Source organism: Lithobates pipiens, unplaced genomic scaffold (genome assembly GCF_037356315.1).
Source record: "Lithobates pipiens isolate NorthernLeopardFrog02 unplaced genomic scaffold, aLitPip1_a1.2 Scaffold_30, whole genome shotgun sequence".
Classification (NCBI taxonomy): Eukaryota; Metazoa; Chordata; class Amphibia; order Anura; family Ranidae; genus Lithobates; species Lithobates pipiens.
Genome location: NW_027507791.1, coordinates 84,705,849 through 84,718,183, shown reverse-complemented (window position 1 = coordinate 84,718,183; position 12,335 = coordinate 84,705,849). Strand labels below are relative to the sequence as shown.

General features: G+C 42.7%; 1 protein-coding gene across 3 annotated transcripts in view; it reads right to left on the bottom strand.

The window, feature by feature from the left end:
- The window catches only part of MAPKBP1 (mitogen-activated protein kinase binding protein 1), a 253,694-nt gene that overhangs the window by 229,558 nt on the left and 11,801 nt on the right, over positions 1-12,335 (bottom strand). For all 3 annotated transcript variants that reach the window (XM_077464526.1, XM_077464529.1, XM_077464528.1), the window contains exon 2: positions 4,178-4,572. In XM_077464526.1, the coding sequence (XP_077320652.1) occupies positions 4,178-4,297 (120 nt within the window). In that variant the 5' untranslated portion in view covers positions 4,298-4,572. The remainder of the gene's footprint in view (positions 1-4,177; positions 4,573-12,335) is intronic.

The window sequence follows — 12,335 nt, the reverse complement described above, 5'->3', positions numbered from 1 at the left end:
GTTCACACAATGGGGGTTATTTACTAAAGGAAAATCCACTTTGCACTGCAAGTGCACTTGGAAGTAAAGTCACTGTAGATCTGAGGGGGACATGCAAGGAAAATAAAAAAACAGCATTTTAGCTTGCACATGATTGGATGATAAAATCAGCAGAGCTTCCCCTCATTCCAGATCTACCCCTTAGATTTAGAGTGACTGCACTTCCAAGTGCACTTGCAGTGCAAAGTGGATTTACCTTTCGGAAATAACCCCCCCATGTCACAGTAACCATGAGATAAAACAAAATTTCAGGAATATCCCTTTATCCCATTGTTTTACATATTTATGTACACTACAAACTGTGTGATTGAATCGGTTCTGATATCGCCCTTTTACTAACCTGACAGCTTATTATTCTAAATAGGAAACCTTCATTTTATTTTGCAAATATTAAAGATTCTAACTACCATAAAGAAGGAGTCCTTACATTTAAAGAGCACATGTCATTTCAGATCCCTAATGGCAGCGCCTGTTATCGGGCATCCACTCACACGCTGCCGCCACGTCCCTCACCTTGTTGTGCCACATAACCAGCCGTCCCATTAAAGTGAATGGGGACTGTTGATGAGTCAACAGCGGGTCAGAGGAGGAATCATGATTTAAAATAGAGTCGATTTAAAGTGGTGTTCCACCCACAAATTTATTTTTTAACAAACACTGTAGCTGCTGACTTTTAATAAAGGACACTTACCTGTCCAGGGAGCCCGCAATGTCGGCCCCCCCGAGGCTAATCCATCCATCGGATGGGGTGCAGGCACCCCCATTCTAATTAAGGGAAACCAGCAGTGGGGCCTTGTGGCTTTACTGCCCATTTCCTACTGTGCATGCACGAGTCATGCAGCGCTTTGTGAATGGGCAGCTGTTTTCTGGAACACACGCACATGTCCCAGAAGACATCGGGGAGGGGGGGGGCTCCGTGAAAAAGATACAACGTCTTGCACCGTGGAGGGGATGGATTGGAACTTCATAAAAAGGTAAGTTATAAGAATTTTTTTTTCTTTTAACTAGCCAAAAACGAGGGGTGGACAGGTGGTTTTTCATTTAAGACCACCTCTCAAAAGTGGGTGGAACTCCACTTTAAATCAAGCCTTTTTACTAATGATTTAAATCGACTTGATTTAAATCAAATCCACCCAGCTAGGGCCCCGATTTAGCCCTTGAGCATCAGGAGGAAAAAAGGGGTGGTCCTCTATTTATATCCTAAAGTGAACCTGTACAGGGGGAGGCAGCAGGTTTACTTTTAGGTGGCTGTCACACCAAGCCACCCATAACGTCAGCAGTAAAACACTGCCAATTTTAGCGTAGTTTTACCGTCGGATTTGCAGTGCATTTCGGCCACTAGCGGGGTGCTTTTACCCCCCGCTAGTGGCCGAGAAGGGGTTTAAACTGCCCGCAATATGGGCGTTTTGAAGGCGGTATTGTAGCGCTGCCCCATTGATTTCAATGGGGAGCAGCGGTGGAGGAGCGGTAAACACACCACTCCAAAGAAGCTGCTGGCAGGACTTTTCCTGATGTCCTGCCAGCGCACCACTCCAGTGTGAAAGCCCAGGGGCTTTCACACTGGAAACAATGGAGCAGCAGTTTAAGGGTGGATTGCAGGCGCTATTTCTAACGCTATAGCGACTGCAAAACGCCCTCGGTGTGAAAGGGGTCCTAAAGCCTGATTCCCCAACAGCACATTTCTCACCTTTATTTCACTCTGCTGTCAGACCAATCAGCTGCTGAAAACTGTGGAAATACCAGGTACATCAGGGTACGGAGAAGTCCCCATTCACACCTGAGCAACACTGCCACATAACTTTTTTTCACGATTTTGCAGTGCGTTTTTGGCGTGGCACCATTCCTTTTTAATAGGCCTCCTTCAGCACCAAAAAAATGCACAAAAGAGGTTTGTGTACCAAAATTTGGTACAGAGCCAGGCGCATTTGGTGTTGCATGTTTTGCTGCAATTTTCATGCGTTTTGTTGCACGACAATCAGGGCAAAAACAGCACTGTGTTTGGGGTGCCATTAAGAAATAAATGGCATTGCAACAGCATCCAGCGTTTTTCTGCGATTCTGGAATCGCAGGCAGAATTAGGCGAATCTGCCTGCAATTCCAATATGCTCAGGTGTGAACAGGGCCCGATTGCCAGACAACGAACATATTCAATGAACAATAGTCAATTTAAATACATTAGATGAGAAGTCTGGACGAAGCGCCAACAACTGAGTTCATGTATTTCCAGTGAAGGGTAATTTTAATGACCATTAATACAATTGTGTGCTTATAGCCCTGTGGCTACAGTTTGGGGAAGGCCCTTTTCTATTCCTGCATGTACCCATGTGCATAAAGCCTCATACAGACAATGAGATTATCAGACAAATGATCAACCGTTTTTTTTTTTTGCATGCTAGTAATATCAAAAATAAGCAGGTTACTAAAGTTATGAAAATATTTGGACAACAGAATGTAATGGGTTGTATTGTAATGTATTATTTCATTTCCGAGCATGTGTGGTCTTGCTCTTCTGATTTTTTTCAGATCAAACAAAAATTGTATGATCTGGTATTATATGAGAACAATTTTTGTGTTTATCCCTTTGGATAATTTCAGACAAACTGTCACAATCGGCTCTCAAAAGCGGTGTGTACTAATGATCAGATTGTTGTAAGATCGCTTCGAAAGCAGTATTTTCCCATCCAATTTTCTGATTGTGTGTACTAGGGATTAGGCTCATCACACACTTTAAAATCTAATGTACAATCAAATTTAGATTTACCAAAGCTATGTAATATGGAGGACCTACCTAATCTACTCAATGAACCTGCATCCAGTCAGGTAGGCCCTATACCACTGGTCTCCAAACCGCAGCCCTTTGCTTCCTTTTATCTGGCCCTTGGGGTGCCATTTTATTCACCAACATGAATGAGGGACACAATTCCTCCCAATGACGGGGTGCAATTTCTCCCAATGACACCAGCAATGGGGCCCAATAACACCAATGATGGGGTGCAATTCCTCTCAATGACACCAAGAACAGGGCCCAATGACATCAAAGATGGGACACAATTCTTCCCAATAAGACCAACAATAAAGCCCACTGACACCAGTGATGGGGCACAATTCCTTCCACTGACACCAGTGATGGGGCACAATTCCTTCCACTGACACCAGTGATGGGGCACAATGACAACAAATATGGGGCACAATTCCTTCCAATGACACCAACAAGGAGACCCAATGACACCAATGATGGAGCACAATTCCTTCCAATGACACCAACAATGGGGCCCAACGATATAAATGACGGGGCAAAATTCCATCCACTGACACTGGGACACTTTGTACTCCTGATGGCCACAGTGCACCCCCCTAAAGTCTGAAGAACAGTAAACAGGCACTTTGTTTGAAAAGTTTGGAGACCCTATACAACAGAGTTGTTGGTAGATCTAAACACGATTACACAATCAGGTTGTAATGTGTGTGGTAAACTTAAATACAGCTCCGTAAAGACATGTTTTGACCAATTTGGTGTGGAGAACTGGGGTGTCCTGACCTCAATCCTACTGTACACCTCTGGGATGAATTGGAATAATCGCAAGCCATATCTTTTCATTCAACATCAGTACCTGACCTCAGAAATGGCTCAATGGGCATCACAGAAAAAAAGTCTTTATAATCCTTCCCAGAAGAGCAGAGGTGGTGAAGCACATACACACATGATGGTCAGGTGCCCACAAACTGTTTGCAGATTCTCCTAGCGGCTACTGGGCTTACATGAACTTTTCATTTGTCTACCTCTAAATATGAGCAGCAGATAACAGACTTTTACAGGTTTTAAGCTGGCTACACACTATAGACAGTTTTTATACAACTTCCCTTCAGATTTACCAAACCATAAAATATGGAGGTCAAACTGAAACACTTTCAAATTGTATGCAATCAGGCAGGTCCTTGCACTAAAAATAGTTGAAGGCGACTCTAAAGAAAATCGAACAACCAAAATTGTATGTGTATCCAGCTTAAAAAATAAATAAATTAAAAAAATTAAAAAAAGGGAAGGAAGAAGGGGTTAATCCAGTCCCTTTAATCGCTGTACTGACATATGACAAAAACACAAGAGAACAGGTCAGAGATCAGACACACATGAACCCACCTTGCTGCCAATGTCTTCCTTCTTAGCTCCAGGCTTGTGTCTTCGCAGCTTTATCGAAGGAGAGCGGAGCAGGTTTTTCAAGCGACTGGTTATGGTTGTTCCAGCTTCCATCGTTGCCATTATTTGGGGTTAAAAATTCCTTTGTGTAATAAAAGCAATAAATAAAAAAATAAAAAATAAAATAAAAATGTACAAGTTCCTCCCAGGGGCCGTAGTGCTGCCAGTCAGTCCTGCTGCATTATTACATGGCTCAGGGCTCAGGTGCAGAGAGCCCACTGCTGTCAGCATGTGCCGATGCCACCGTGACTTCCCATGCTCCAGGGCTTTTGTTACCAAGTAGAAAAGAAGAAGGATGGGCCGTGGGGTGGAGGGAATCGCTGTCAGATTTTCACAACCTGGAATAACAGAAAGAACAGCCAGCATGAGAGAGAGTGGCGAACAGTAAATTTATGGCAGTGCAATGCAGTGCTTGCTGTGTGCTCTGCCGACACACACAGGGATTACAGGGGATAGCACCGGCTTGCCAACACATTTGAAAAATGCAACAATAACAGTTTCACAATGAAGGCAGTAAATAGCAGCTCCCAGTACATAGTGCCGTCATGTGCTGCGCTGTCACTTCTTTGTTAGCTGGGACGCAGCATGAGACAAGTGAATGAATGCACATTGGGGACACTCCTCCCAACTGTCCAGACGCAGGGCTGAAACCTGGCCATTCTCTCTACTCTGCTTTGTATTTGGAGGATAGAAGTGCCCTTTTTACATATAAGCAGTTTCTTCTCCCTCACAAGTAGGTTCAGCTTTGCCTGCATAATTATGAGCTGCAGTCAGGTGTGGAAAAAGATTTGCTTTTTTTTTTAATACCCTAAAAGCTGGCAAAACTACATGGCGATAGCGATTTCTGCAATGTGCAGGACATTTACATTGCATATTTTTTGTTTTGCATTATTTTAATAAATAAGAACTCTAGTATAACCAAAAGAGGTGCAGCCTAGGGCAGTTATTCTCAACCTTTTTACTCCAGGAGAACCCATTAAATAATTTTCAGAACTTGGGTAACCCATGATAACATTAAAGAGTATGGAAACCCCCCCACGCACAGCTTTTCACTAAGAAGCTCCGTGCATAGCTGCCTACAAATGTTTTTCCTTTCATTTCCTTTTTAAACCGAATAGGTTGTTTTACAAGCTGATGCCTTTTACAATCATGTAAAAGGCATTGGGAGTTAGTGGGGGAAGAACACCACTAACATCGGGGTACAATGCAAGGAATACCCTCAAAGTGGTGGTCAGAGTGCCACCTTTACAGATGGCAAAAAAAAGATCATTGGTGTCATCCCACCGTCTCTGCAAAGTGGCACCAGACATGAAACTATATAGGACTCCATAAGGATGGAAGGACAATGAGCCGCAGCTTATGATTGTAAATGGCAGGTCTAGAGGCTTATTCACACAATGAGGCCTATTTGTAAAACAATTGCATAGCCATTCATTCGCCTAACTGGCCAAGAAAGAAGGTCTTTAAGCTTTTTTTTCTTCTGAAAAAATGCTCTTTAATTATGGGCAGTAGTAAAATAATACATTATGGCCACTAGATGGTGCTGAGAAACATGAGAAATACATGTATATTTTGAATGGACATACAATGTAATACATTTTAAAGAATGTTTTTAGGAATTTGCAAACGGATGGAACCAATGGCTACATGTGTTTGTTTGCCTATTCCCTGGAGCATCTAGGAGGCCATAATGTGATATTTTTCTACCATCCATAAAAAACAAAAAACAAACAAACAATCAGTCAGAGAAGAAAATAGCCTGAATTACATTGGTTTTTGCCAAATTAGCACAGACGTAAAAAGGTACATACAGCTCAGCTGGATGGATAGTTTTTTTTTTTTTACATTTTAATATATAAAAATAGAACCCAAAATGTGCTGCACCGATGTGTACATTCTGAATTGGGGTGGCAGCACAATTTAATGCACCAAAAAAAAAAAAAAAAAAACACCACACCAGAATATTTTTTTTTTTATATGCAAAACACCAAGATGCACAACACGTGCATTGCAATGAACTGCAGTGCATTACTTACTACTGCCGTCGTGCATTATACCCCACTGCCAATTATGCATTAAAACACAGATGATTCTTTTACCACGGATTACGCATTGTGTCAATAGGCCCTTAAAGAACTTGTAAGCAGTTAGGGACCTTAGACTATAAACTCCTTGAGGGCAGGGACTGATGTAAAAGTACAATTTGAAAAGCGCTGCATGAATGGTCTATGCCAGTGATGGCGAACCTTGGCACCCCAGATGTTTTGGAACTACATTTCCCATGATGCTCATGCACTCTTCAGTGTAGTCGAGCATCATGGGAAATGTAGTTCCAAAACATCTGGGGTGCCAAGGTTCGCCATCACTGGTCTATGCCATTTAAATACTTCAAATAAAAAATGACACTTTTTTTTCCTTTGTGATGGGAAATGGCAATATACAGTCGAGATGCCAGCATCCTCAGAAGTCTGATGTCTTTGCTCTCCACTTTACTAACATATTGACCAAGGTGAAAACTTATCTAAAAGCAGGACACAAAGCCGTATCATGGATCTGAAGGTTTATTTCTCGTTTTCCTGGATCAAACAGACTTAGAACTGTGACATACTGAGGTGGGAACCCAAACCAAGAACCTTCTTATCAGTTTTACGCCCGAATGACAGATTTTCCATGTCTACACGTAAATGGGCCAGATGTGTAAAATGTGTCACTTTTCAAGGCTTAGTCATGAACCGTGCTGACAATGACACTAAAAGATTTGTCACATCGTGTGAAGTATATGAATAGTTTATGTGTGCATTTAACACACACTAAAGTAAAACTTTACACTTCAATCTGAAGAAACAAAAGCAGCCATAAGAGATGTCTATGTGTACCTTCCCTTATCTCCAAGGATAGAGCCCTTGAAATCATTTTCATGTATCCAGGAACCCCTGCTCTATATCACATCTCTATCTCATAGCACATTTGCGTGGTCAGTAAGTTGTAAATAAAATAATGCATAAAAGTATAAAAAAAATAAATGTAGTGTATCGTGTGTGTGTGTGTGTGTGAGATTATATATATATATATATATATATATATATATATATATATATATATATATATATATATAATCACCCAGAGCAGTTTTTTAACTCTATATAAAAAGGAACAAATAATAATAATAATAATGGCCATAAAAGAAACACAAACAGTGAAAATTGTATTGCCCTTTACATTGGTGGACAGTGGAAATGTGGCTTCTTTTATTGATAGTCAGTGTAGTAGTCCTATACATTGGTGGCCAATGGGAGGAGAGAGGAGTACAACCAAAACTGTATCACAGGAGTGCAGTTCGTTCTGCATGCCCACTATCAGCTGGCATCACAGAGCCAATCCAGGCTATGGAGAGATCTCGACCATAGAGTAGGGCTCCACCCTGGAGCCTGGACCAGCACCCTGGCTCAGCCTCTGAGTGAGCCACTGAGAGCCTGGGCCAGCCGCTCCCACCCCCTCCACGGGGGGGCGAGCAGACATCATTGACTGACAGTCACCAGCTCTCTGCTCAGGGAGCACTGAAAACTGAGCAATCAGCGGCCTTCGATCACTCGGTTCTCAGTCTTAGAGCTGGTGGGGGACATGATTCCAGAAAAAAAAAAAAAAAGCAGAGGGCCCCCCCCCACTTGAAAAGCATCACACCCCATGCTGAGGGCATGTTGTCTGCTATGGTTCAGGAGGGGGCGGGGGGGTGCTCGCTTATCCCCCTCCCCTTTTTCTGGCCTGCCTGACTGCATGCGCAGATAAGGGTCTGTTATGAAATTTGGGGGGGGGGGGCACCATTTCTTCTTTTAAATGTTATCATGGGGATTCCCCTTAAATTCCATACCAGACCCGAAAGGGGGCTCCCCACGCTCTTTCTCAGATTAAATTTGTTTTCAAAACTGAGCAGATGTGCGATTCAGATGCGCTCCCATAGAAGGCAATAAGCCGGGAATTCTGAGTCGCACCACAGTGCTCAGAAAACACACAAGACTTGAGTTGCAGTGAATTTGCATTGCCGCTGCATCGCATATATATGAACCGACTTCATAGAAAGCCTGTTTGATTCACATGTCATGCGAAGCGAATGCAGTTCAAAACGCATCCAATTTACATATATGTGAATGGAGCCTAAAGGGAATTTGCATCAACAGCATCTGCTAAATATCAGCCAGTGTGTAGTCACATTAGGTAGCCGAATCACTCACCAATAACAAGCACACAAAAATCAGATTCACAAGATTGCATTCATCAGAATATTATGGAACCATAAATACCTGAGCTATAGTTTAATACCGCAAGCATGAGCAACTTACTATACAAGATGGTAATGAGGAACACACATGGCAGGAAAGTGAATCACCTGTTTTATCATGTTCCGTCACGTTCCTTCAGGAAGTATTAAAACAACTTAGTGCCGGTTCACACTACCGCGACTTGTCAGGCGACTTAGCCGCCTGACAAGTCGCGCTCCGTTCTGTACTACGGAACCGTTCTAATAGGAGCGACTCAAGTCGCTCCGACTTAGAAAAAGGTTCCTGTAGTATTTTCGGGGCGACTTCAGGCGACTTGCATTGACTTCTATACAGAAGTCATTTTGCAAGTCGCCGCTGAAATCGTGTGCAGGTCGCGTCTGTGAGACGCGCTGCAAGTCACGTCGCCCCTGTGTGAACGGGGGCTTACAGTTCCAACACTGGCAGGGCTTTTAAGCAATAGGACTGACATGACTGTCAGCAGATCATTTATTTAACTTGTTTCCAGGTCTACAGCTTTTTGTGAAATGGAATACAGAATAAGCCGTGTCTCCCAGATGTGGCAATCGCTTAGACAAAGAAAAACCTGTCCAATCTAAACCATCACTGCTGTGCATAGCTCACATACATGGGGCCTGATATTAATTTTAGAGCCATCACCCAAACAGGAGTCATCCTACACAGGGCTAAGACATGGGAAGAAAAGGGGGGGGGGGGGTGTTAGGCACAGGATGCCATGCTAATATGTGGAACCGAGTGTACTGGGAGCTTTAGCCACTCAATTCCCCGGTGCTCCACTGAATATAATGATTGCAGAGTCACTCCCGTCAGCATCACACCTGTCAGAAGGAGCATATGCCTCCATAGTTGATGTAGGTAGGGGATTCTGTTCATTCTTCCCTCCAATAGCAGCCTGTTGAGGGCAGAAGAAAGCAGCACCTACGGTGAGCACACTTCAGTTTCAGTACAGTGCCCCTGGGGAGTGAAGGCAGCCCTTCTTCCCATCTCCCATTACCAGGCCAGAGAGGAGAAGGAAAAGCAACCTTCATTCCCAGAGGATATCATGCTGAGAAGGATGTCTGAACTGCGAGTCCACAGATTGTGGGGGGGCAACTCAGCCCTAGGCCTTCCCTATTCTCTTAAGAACCCCCCAAATCATGGTTCAACACCTAGCAGCTTGTGAACACAGGTTTTTGCATGCAAATTAGCACTACATACACACAGCCAAAGAAACTCATTTACCTTTGCGCGTTGCGACACGCTTGACATTTGGAGCTGCACTATCCAGCCACTGTAAAATATTTTTGGCTATTATTTCTCAAATAATACACTCTCATTTCTATTTCAGAACAAAAATCTGTCTGGTCTCTCCCTTTTACATTGCGGCCTAACCAAGATGCCGACATACTGTACGACCACCGAACAATTTTGGTGGCTTCCAATCACATTACCGAGACAGGGACATTTTACTCTTCACCACGGTTGACCCCTTATTTGTGCACAGATTTTAAACTCTTCAGTTCCCTGCAGTGTACCATAACTATTGGTACTATTTAAAGGGTTAGTTCACCATTACCAAAAATAAATAAAAAATCCTTCCTATGCAGACATAGGGTGTCTGTAGATAAAAACAAACTCTGATTAAAGTTGAATATTGCCCTTACTATTAGGTGTAAGCCAGTTATGCAACACAAGAAGCCTGACTGAAATACTGCCAGGACGTTGCCAATAGAGGCCTAGTTATTATTGCTCACCTCCACCATCACCATCACAGGAGTGAACTTTTTCTCTGATCCAAGCCCCTCACATGCTCCCTCTCTCCCCTGATGCAATAGCTCTGGGTTTAGCATTTGAGAGCTTGCTCCTATGATGGTGGACCAGTAAGGACAAGGTCTCTCGTAACAGCATCCTAGCAACATCCCGAGACTATTCCAGTCAGGCTTTAAAAAGGTACGTAAATGGCCTACAGCTATAACAATGGAATTATTTTAGTCAAAACTGCTCAGTTTATTTTTAAATCGACAAACGCCTCTTATATGCATAGGCAGTTTTTTGGTAACAATGTCACAAACTTGCCCCAATTAGCACCATACTCCCGAGAGTGGAAGGGAGGTTACCATTTGCCATCTTTTCCCTGGGCACTGCTCCTATAGGACACCTTTTCCAGTGACAATTGTCAAAGCAAGAACTTTTCACAGTCTGTCACATCTTTGGAGAGACGTGAGCAGAACTTCCCCAATAAAAATCTTTTGCTGGGGCTCTACTTATAAATAAAAATAAAGAAGAGAACTATATGAAAAAAAAAGACTTCCATGTAGTGGAGCTGCCTCCACACTGCAGGGGTTAAATATCTGTTTATATGTAGGGAGCCCAAAAAAAAAAAAAAAAAAAAAAAAAAAAAAAAAAAAAGGGGGGAGGGGGGGGTTTTAGTTACTCGGCCCTCCATTTGCCCAGGCAGCCCGCGCTCTCCTCTACCCCATGCGTTCCTTGGCACTCATGTCCGATGCAGGGTGTGGGTTCTGTACTGGGCCTGATGACATCAGAGGACATGCAACTGCAGGACCATAGAGGAGAGGAGGCTGCAAAGATCGCTCTTACAACCTGGAGGTAATGGTAAAACTTTGCTCTCCTAGACCTAAATGAGCATTTACCTTTCCTTGGAGTTCAGCTTGAAGGATTTTAGTTATTTTTTTTTTTTCTATTTTCTAGCAATACGTTTGCCAACACAACCAACAGTGGGTAAAAATAAAATTTCTAATCAGTCCGATTTTTGGACTACTACCCGAGGAGGTGTGAAAACACCTACTGAGTTTTATATAGGGAAGGTCAGCTGTACATTAATAGCTACACCTAAAACTATAATTATAAGTTTGCATTGCCAATGGACTATTATCTTTTGAAGATTCCAACTTTTATATCTCCTCAAAAATAAATTCCAGTTGCACATAATACCATGACGGGGTCACCCTTCCACAACGATTTCTTTGCTATGTGGGGACTAAATTGCTTTTTATATACACATAAAACACTGGGTGTTAAATATGCAAATTAAATAATCTAAAATAAATACAGTTGAGGAGTTTTCCAGCCAGAGAATGATACCTAGTATAATGTCCTGTACGAGAACAATGGGTAACAAAATGCTAGTACTGGTGTCTCAGTGCTGCCCACTCAAGACTGAAACAACATTTTGGAGTGAAGTTGCCCTTTTATATCTTCTTGCATCATATTTGAAATTTTGGCAAAGACAAATACTACAGTTTATAATGAACTGAGAGCACTGCTAACAAAGAACACAACCGCAAAGCTGAAACGGATCCCAGCGTACAGACCAGTCCTCTATTGTTTGGGAAACGTGACCTTGGACATCCCTGAAAACAAGACAGCCATCTCAGCTATCCCTTATCAGAGATCACAGTAAATAATGAATAATAAGCAGACCACACACACGCATATTATGTCCTGCCGTAGCTGTCCTATCTTGTTTGCCAAGTATGAAATTTGATTGTACACAATGAGCCCGAGCCTCTGTGCGTTACCCATGGCCCTGCACAAACAGTACTGTATCCTTGGATAAACACAGTCAAGTCACTCTCTGTGTACACAGTACTTTAGTATCCAAAGGTCTCACAGACATTCCATTTGGCCTTCTACAGGGTATTGTCCATTCCAAAAGACAACCAATTGGCATTTCAATAAAGAAGGTCTATTACACAAAAAAGATGCAGTGTTTGTAGCCATGTAGTGTTTTTACTACAGATCTGAACACAGGCGCATTGTTGTCTAAAGTCAGCCATAGACAGTTCAGATCTTGTCCGGTTCACCCA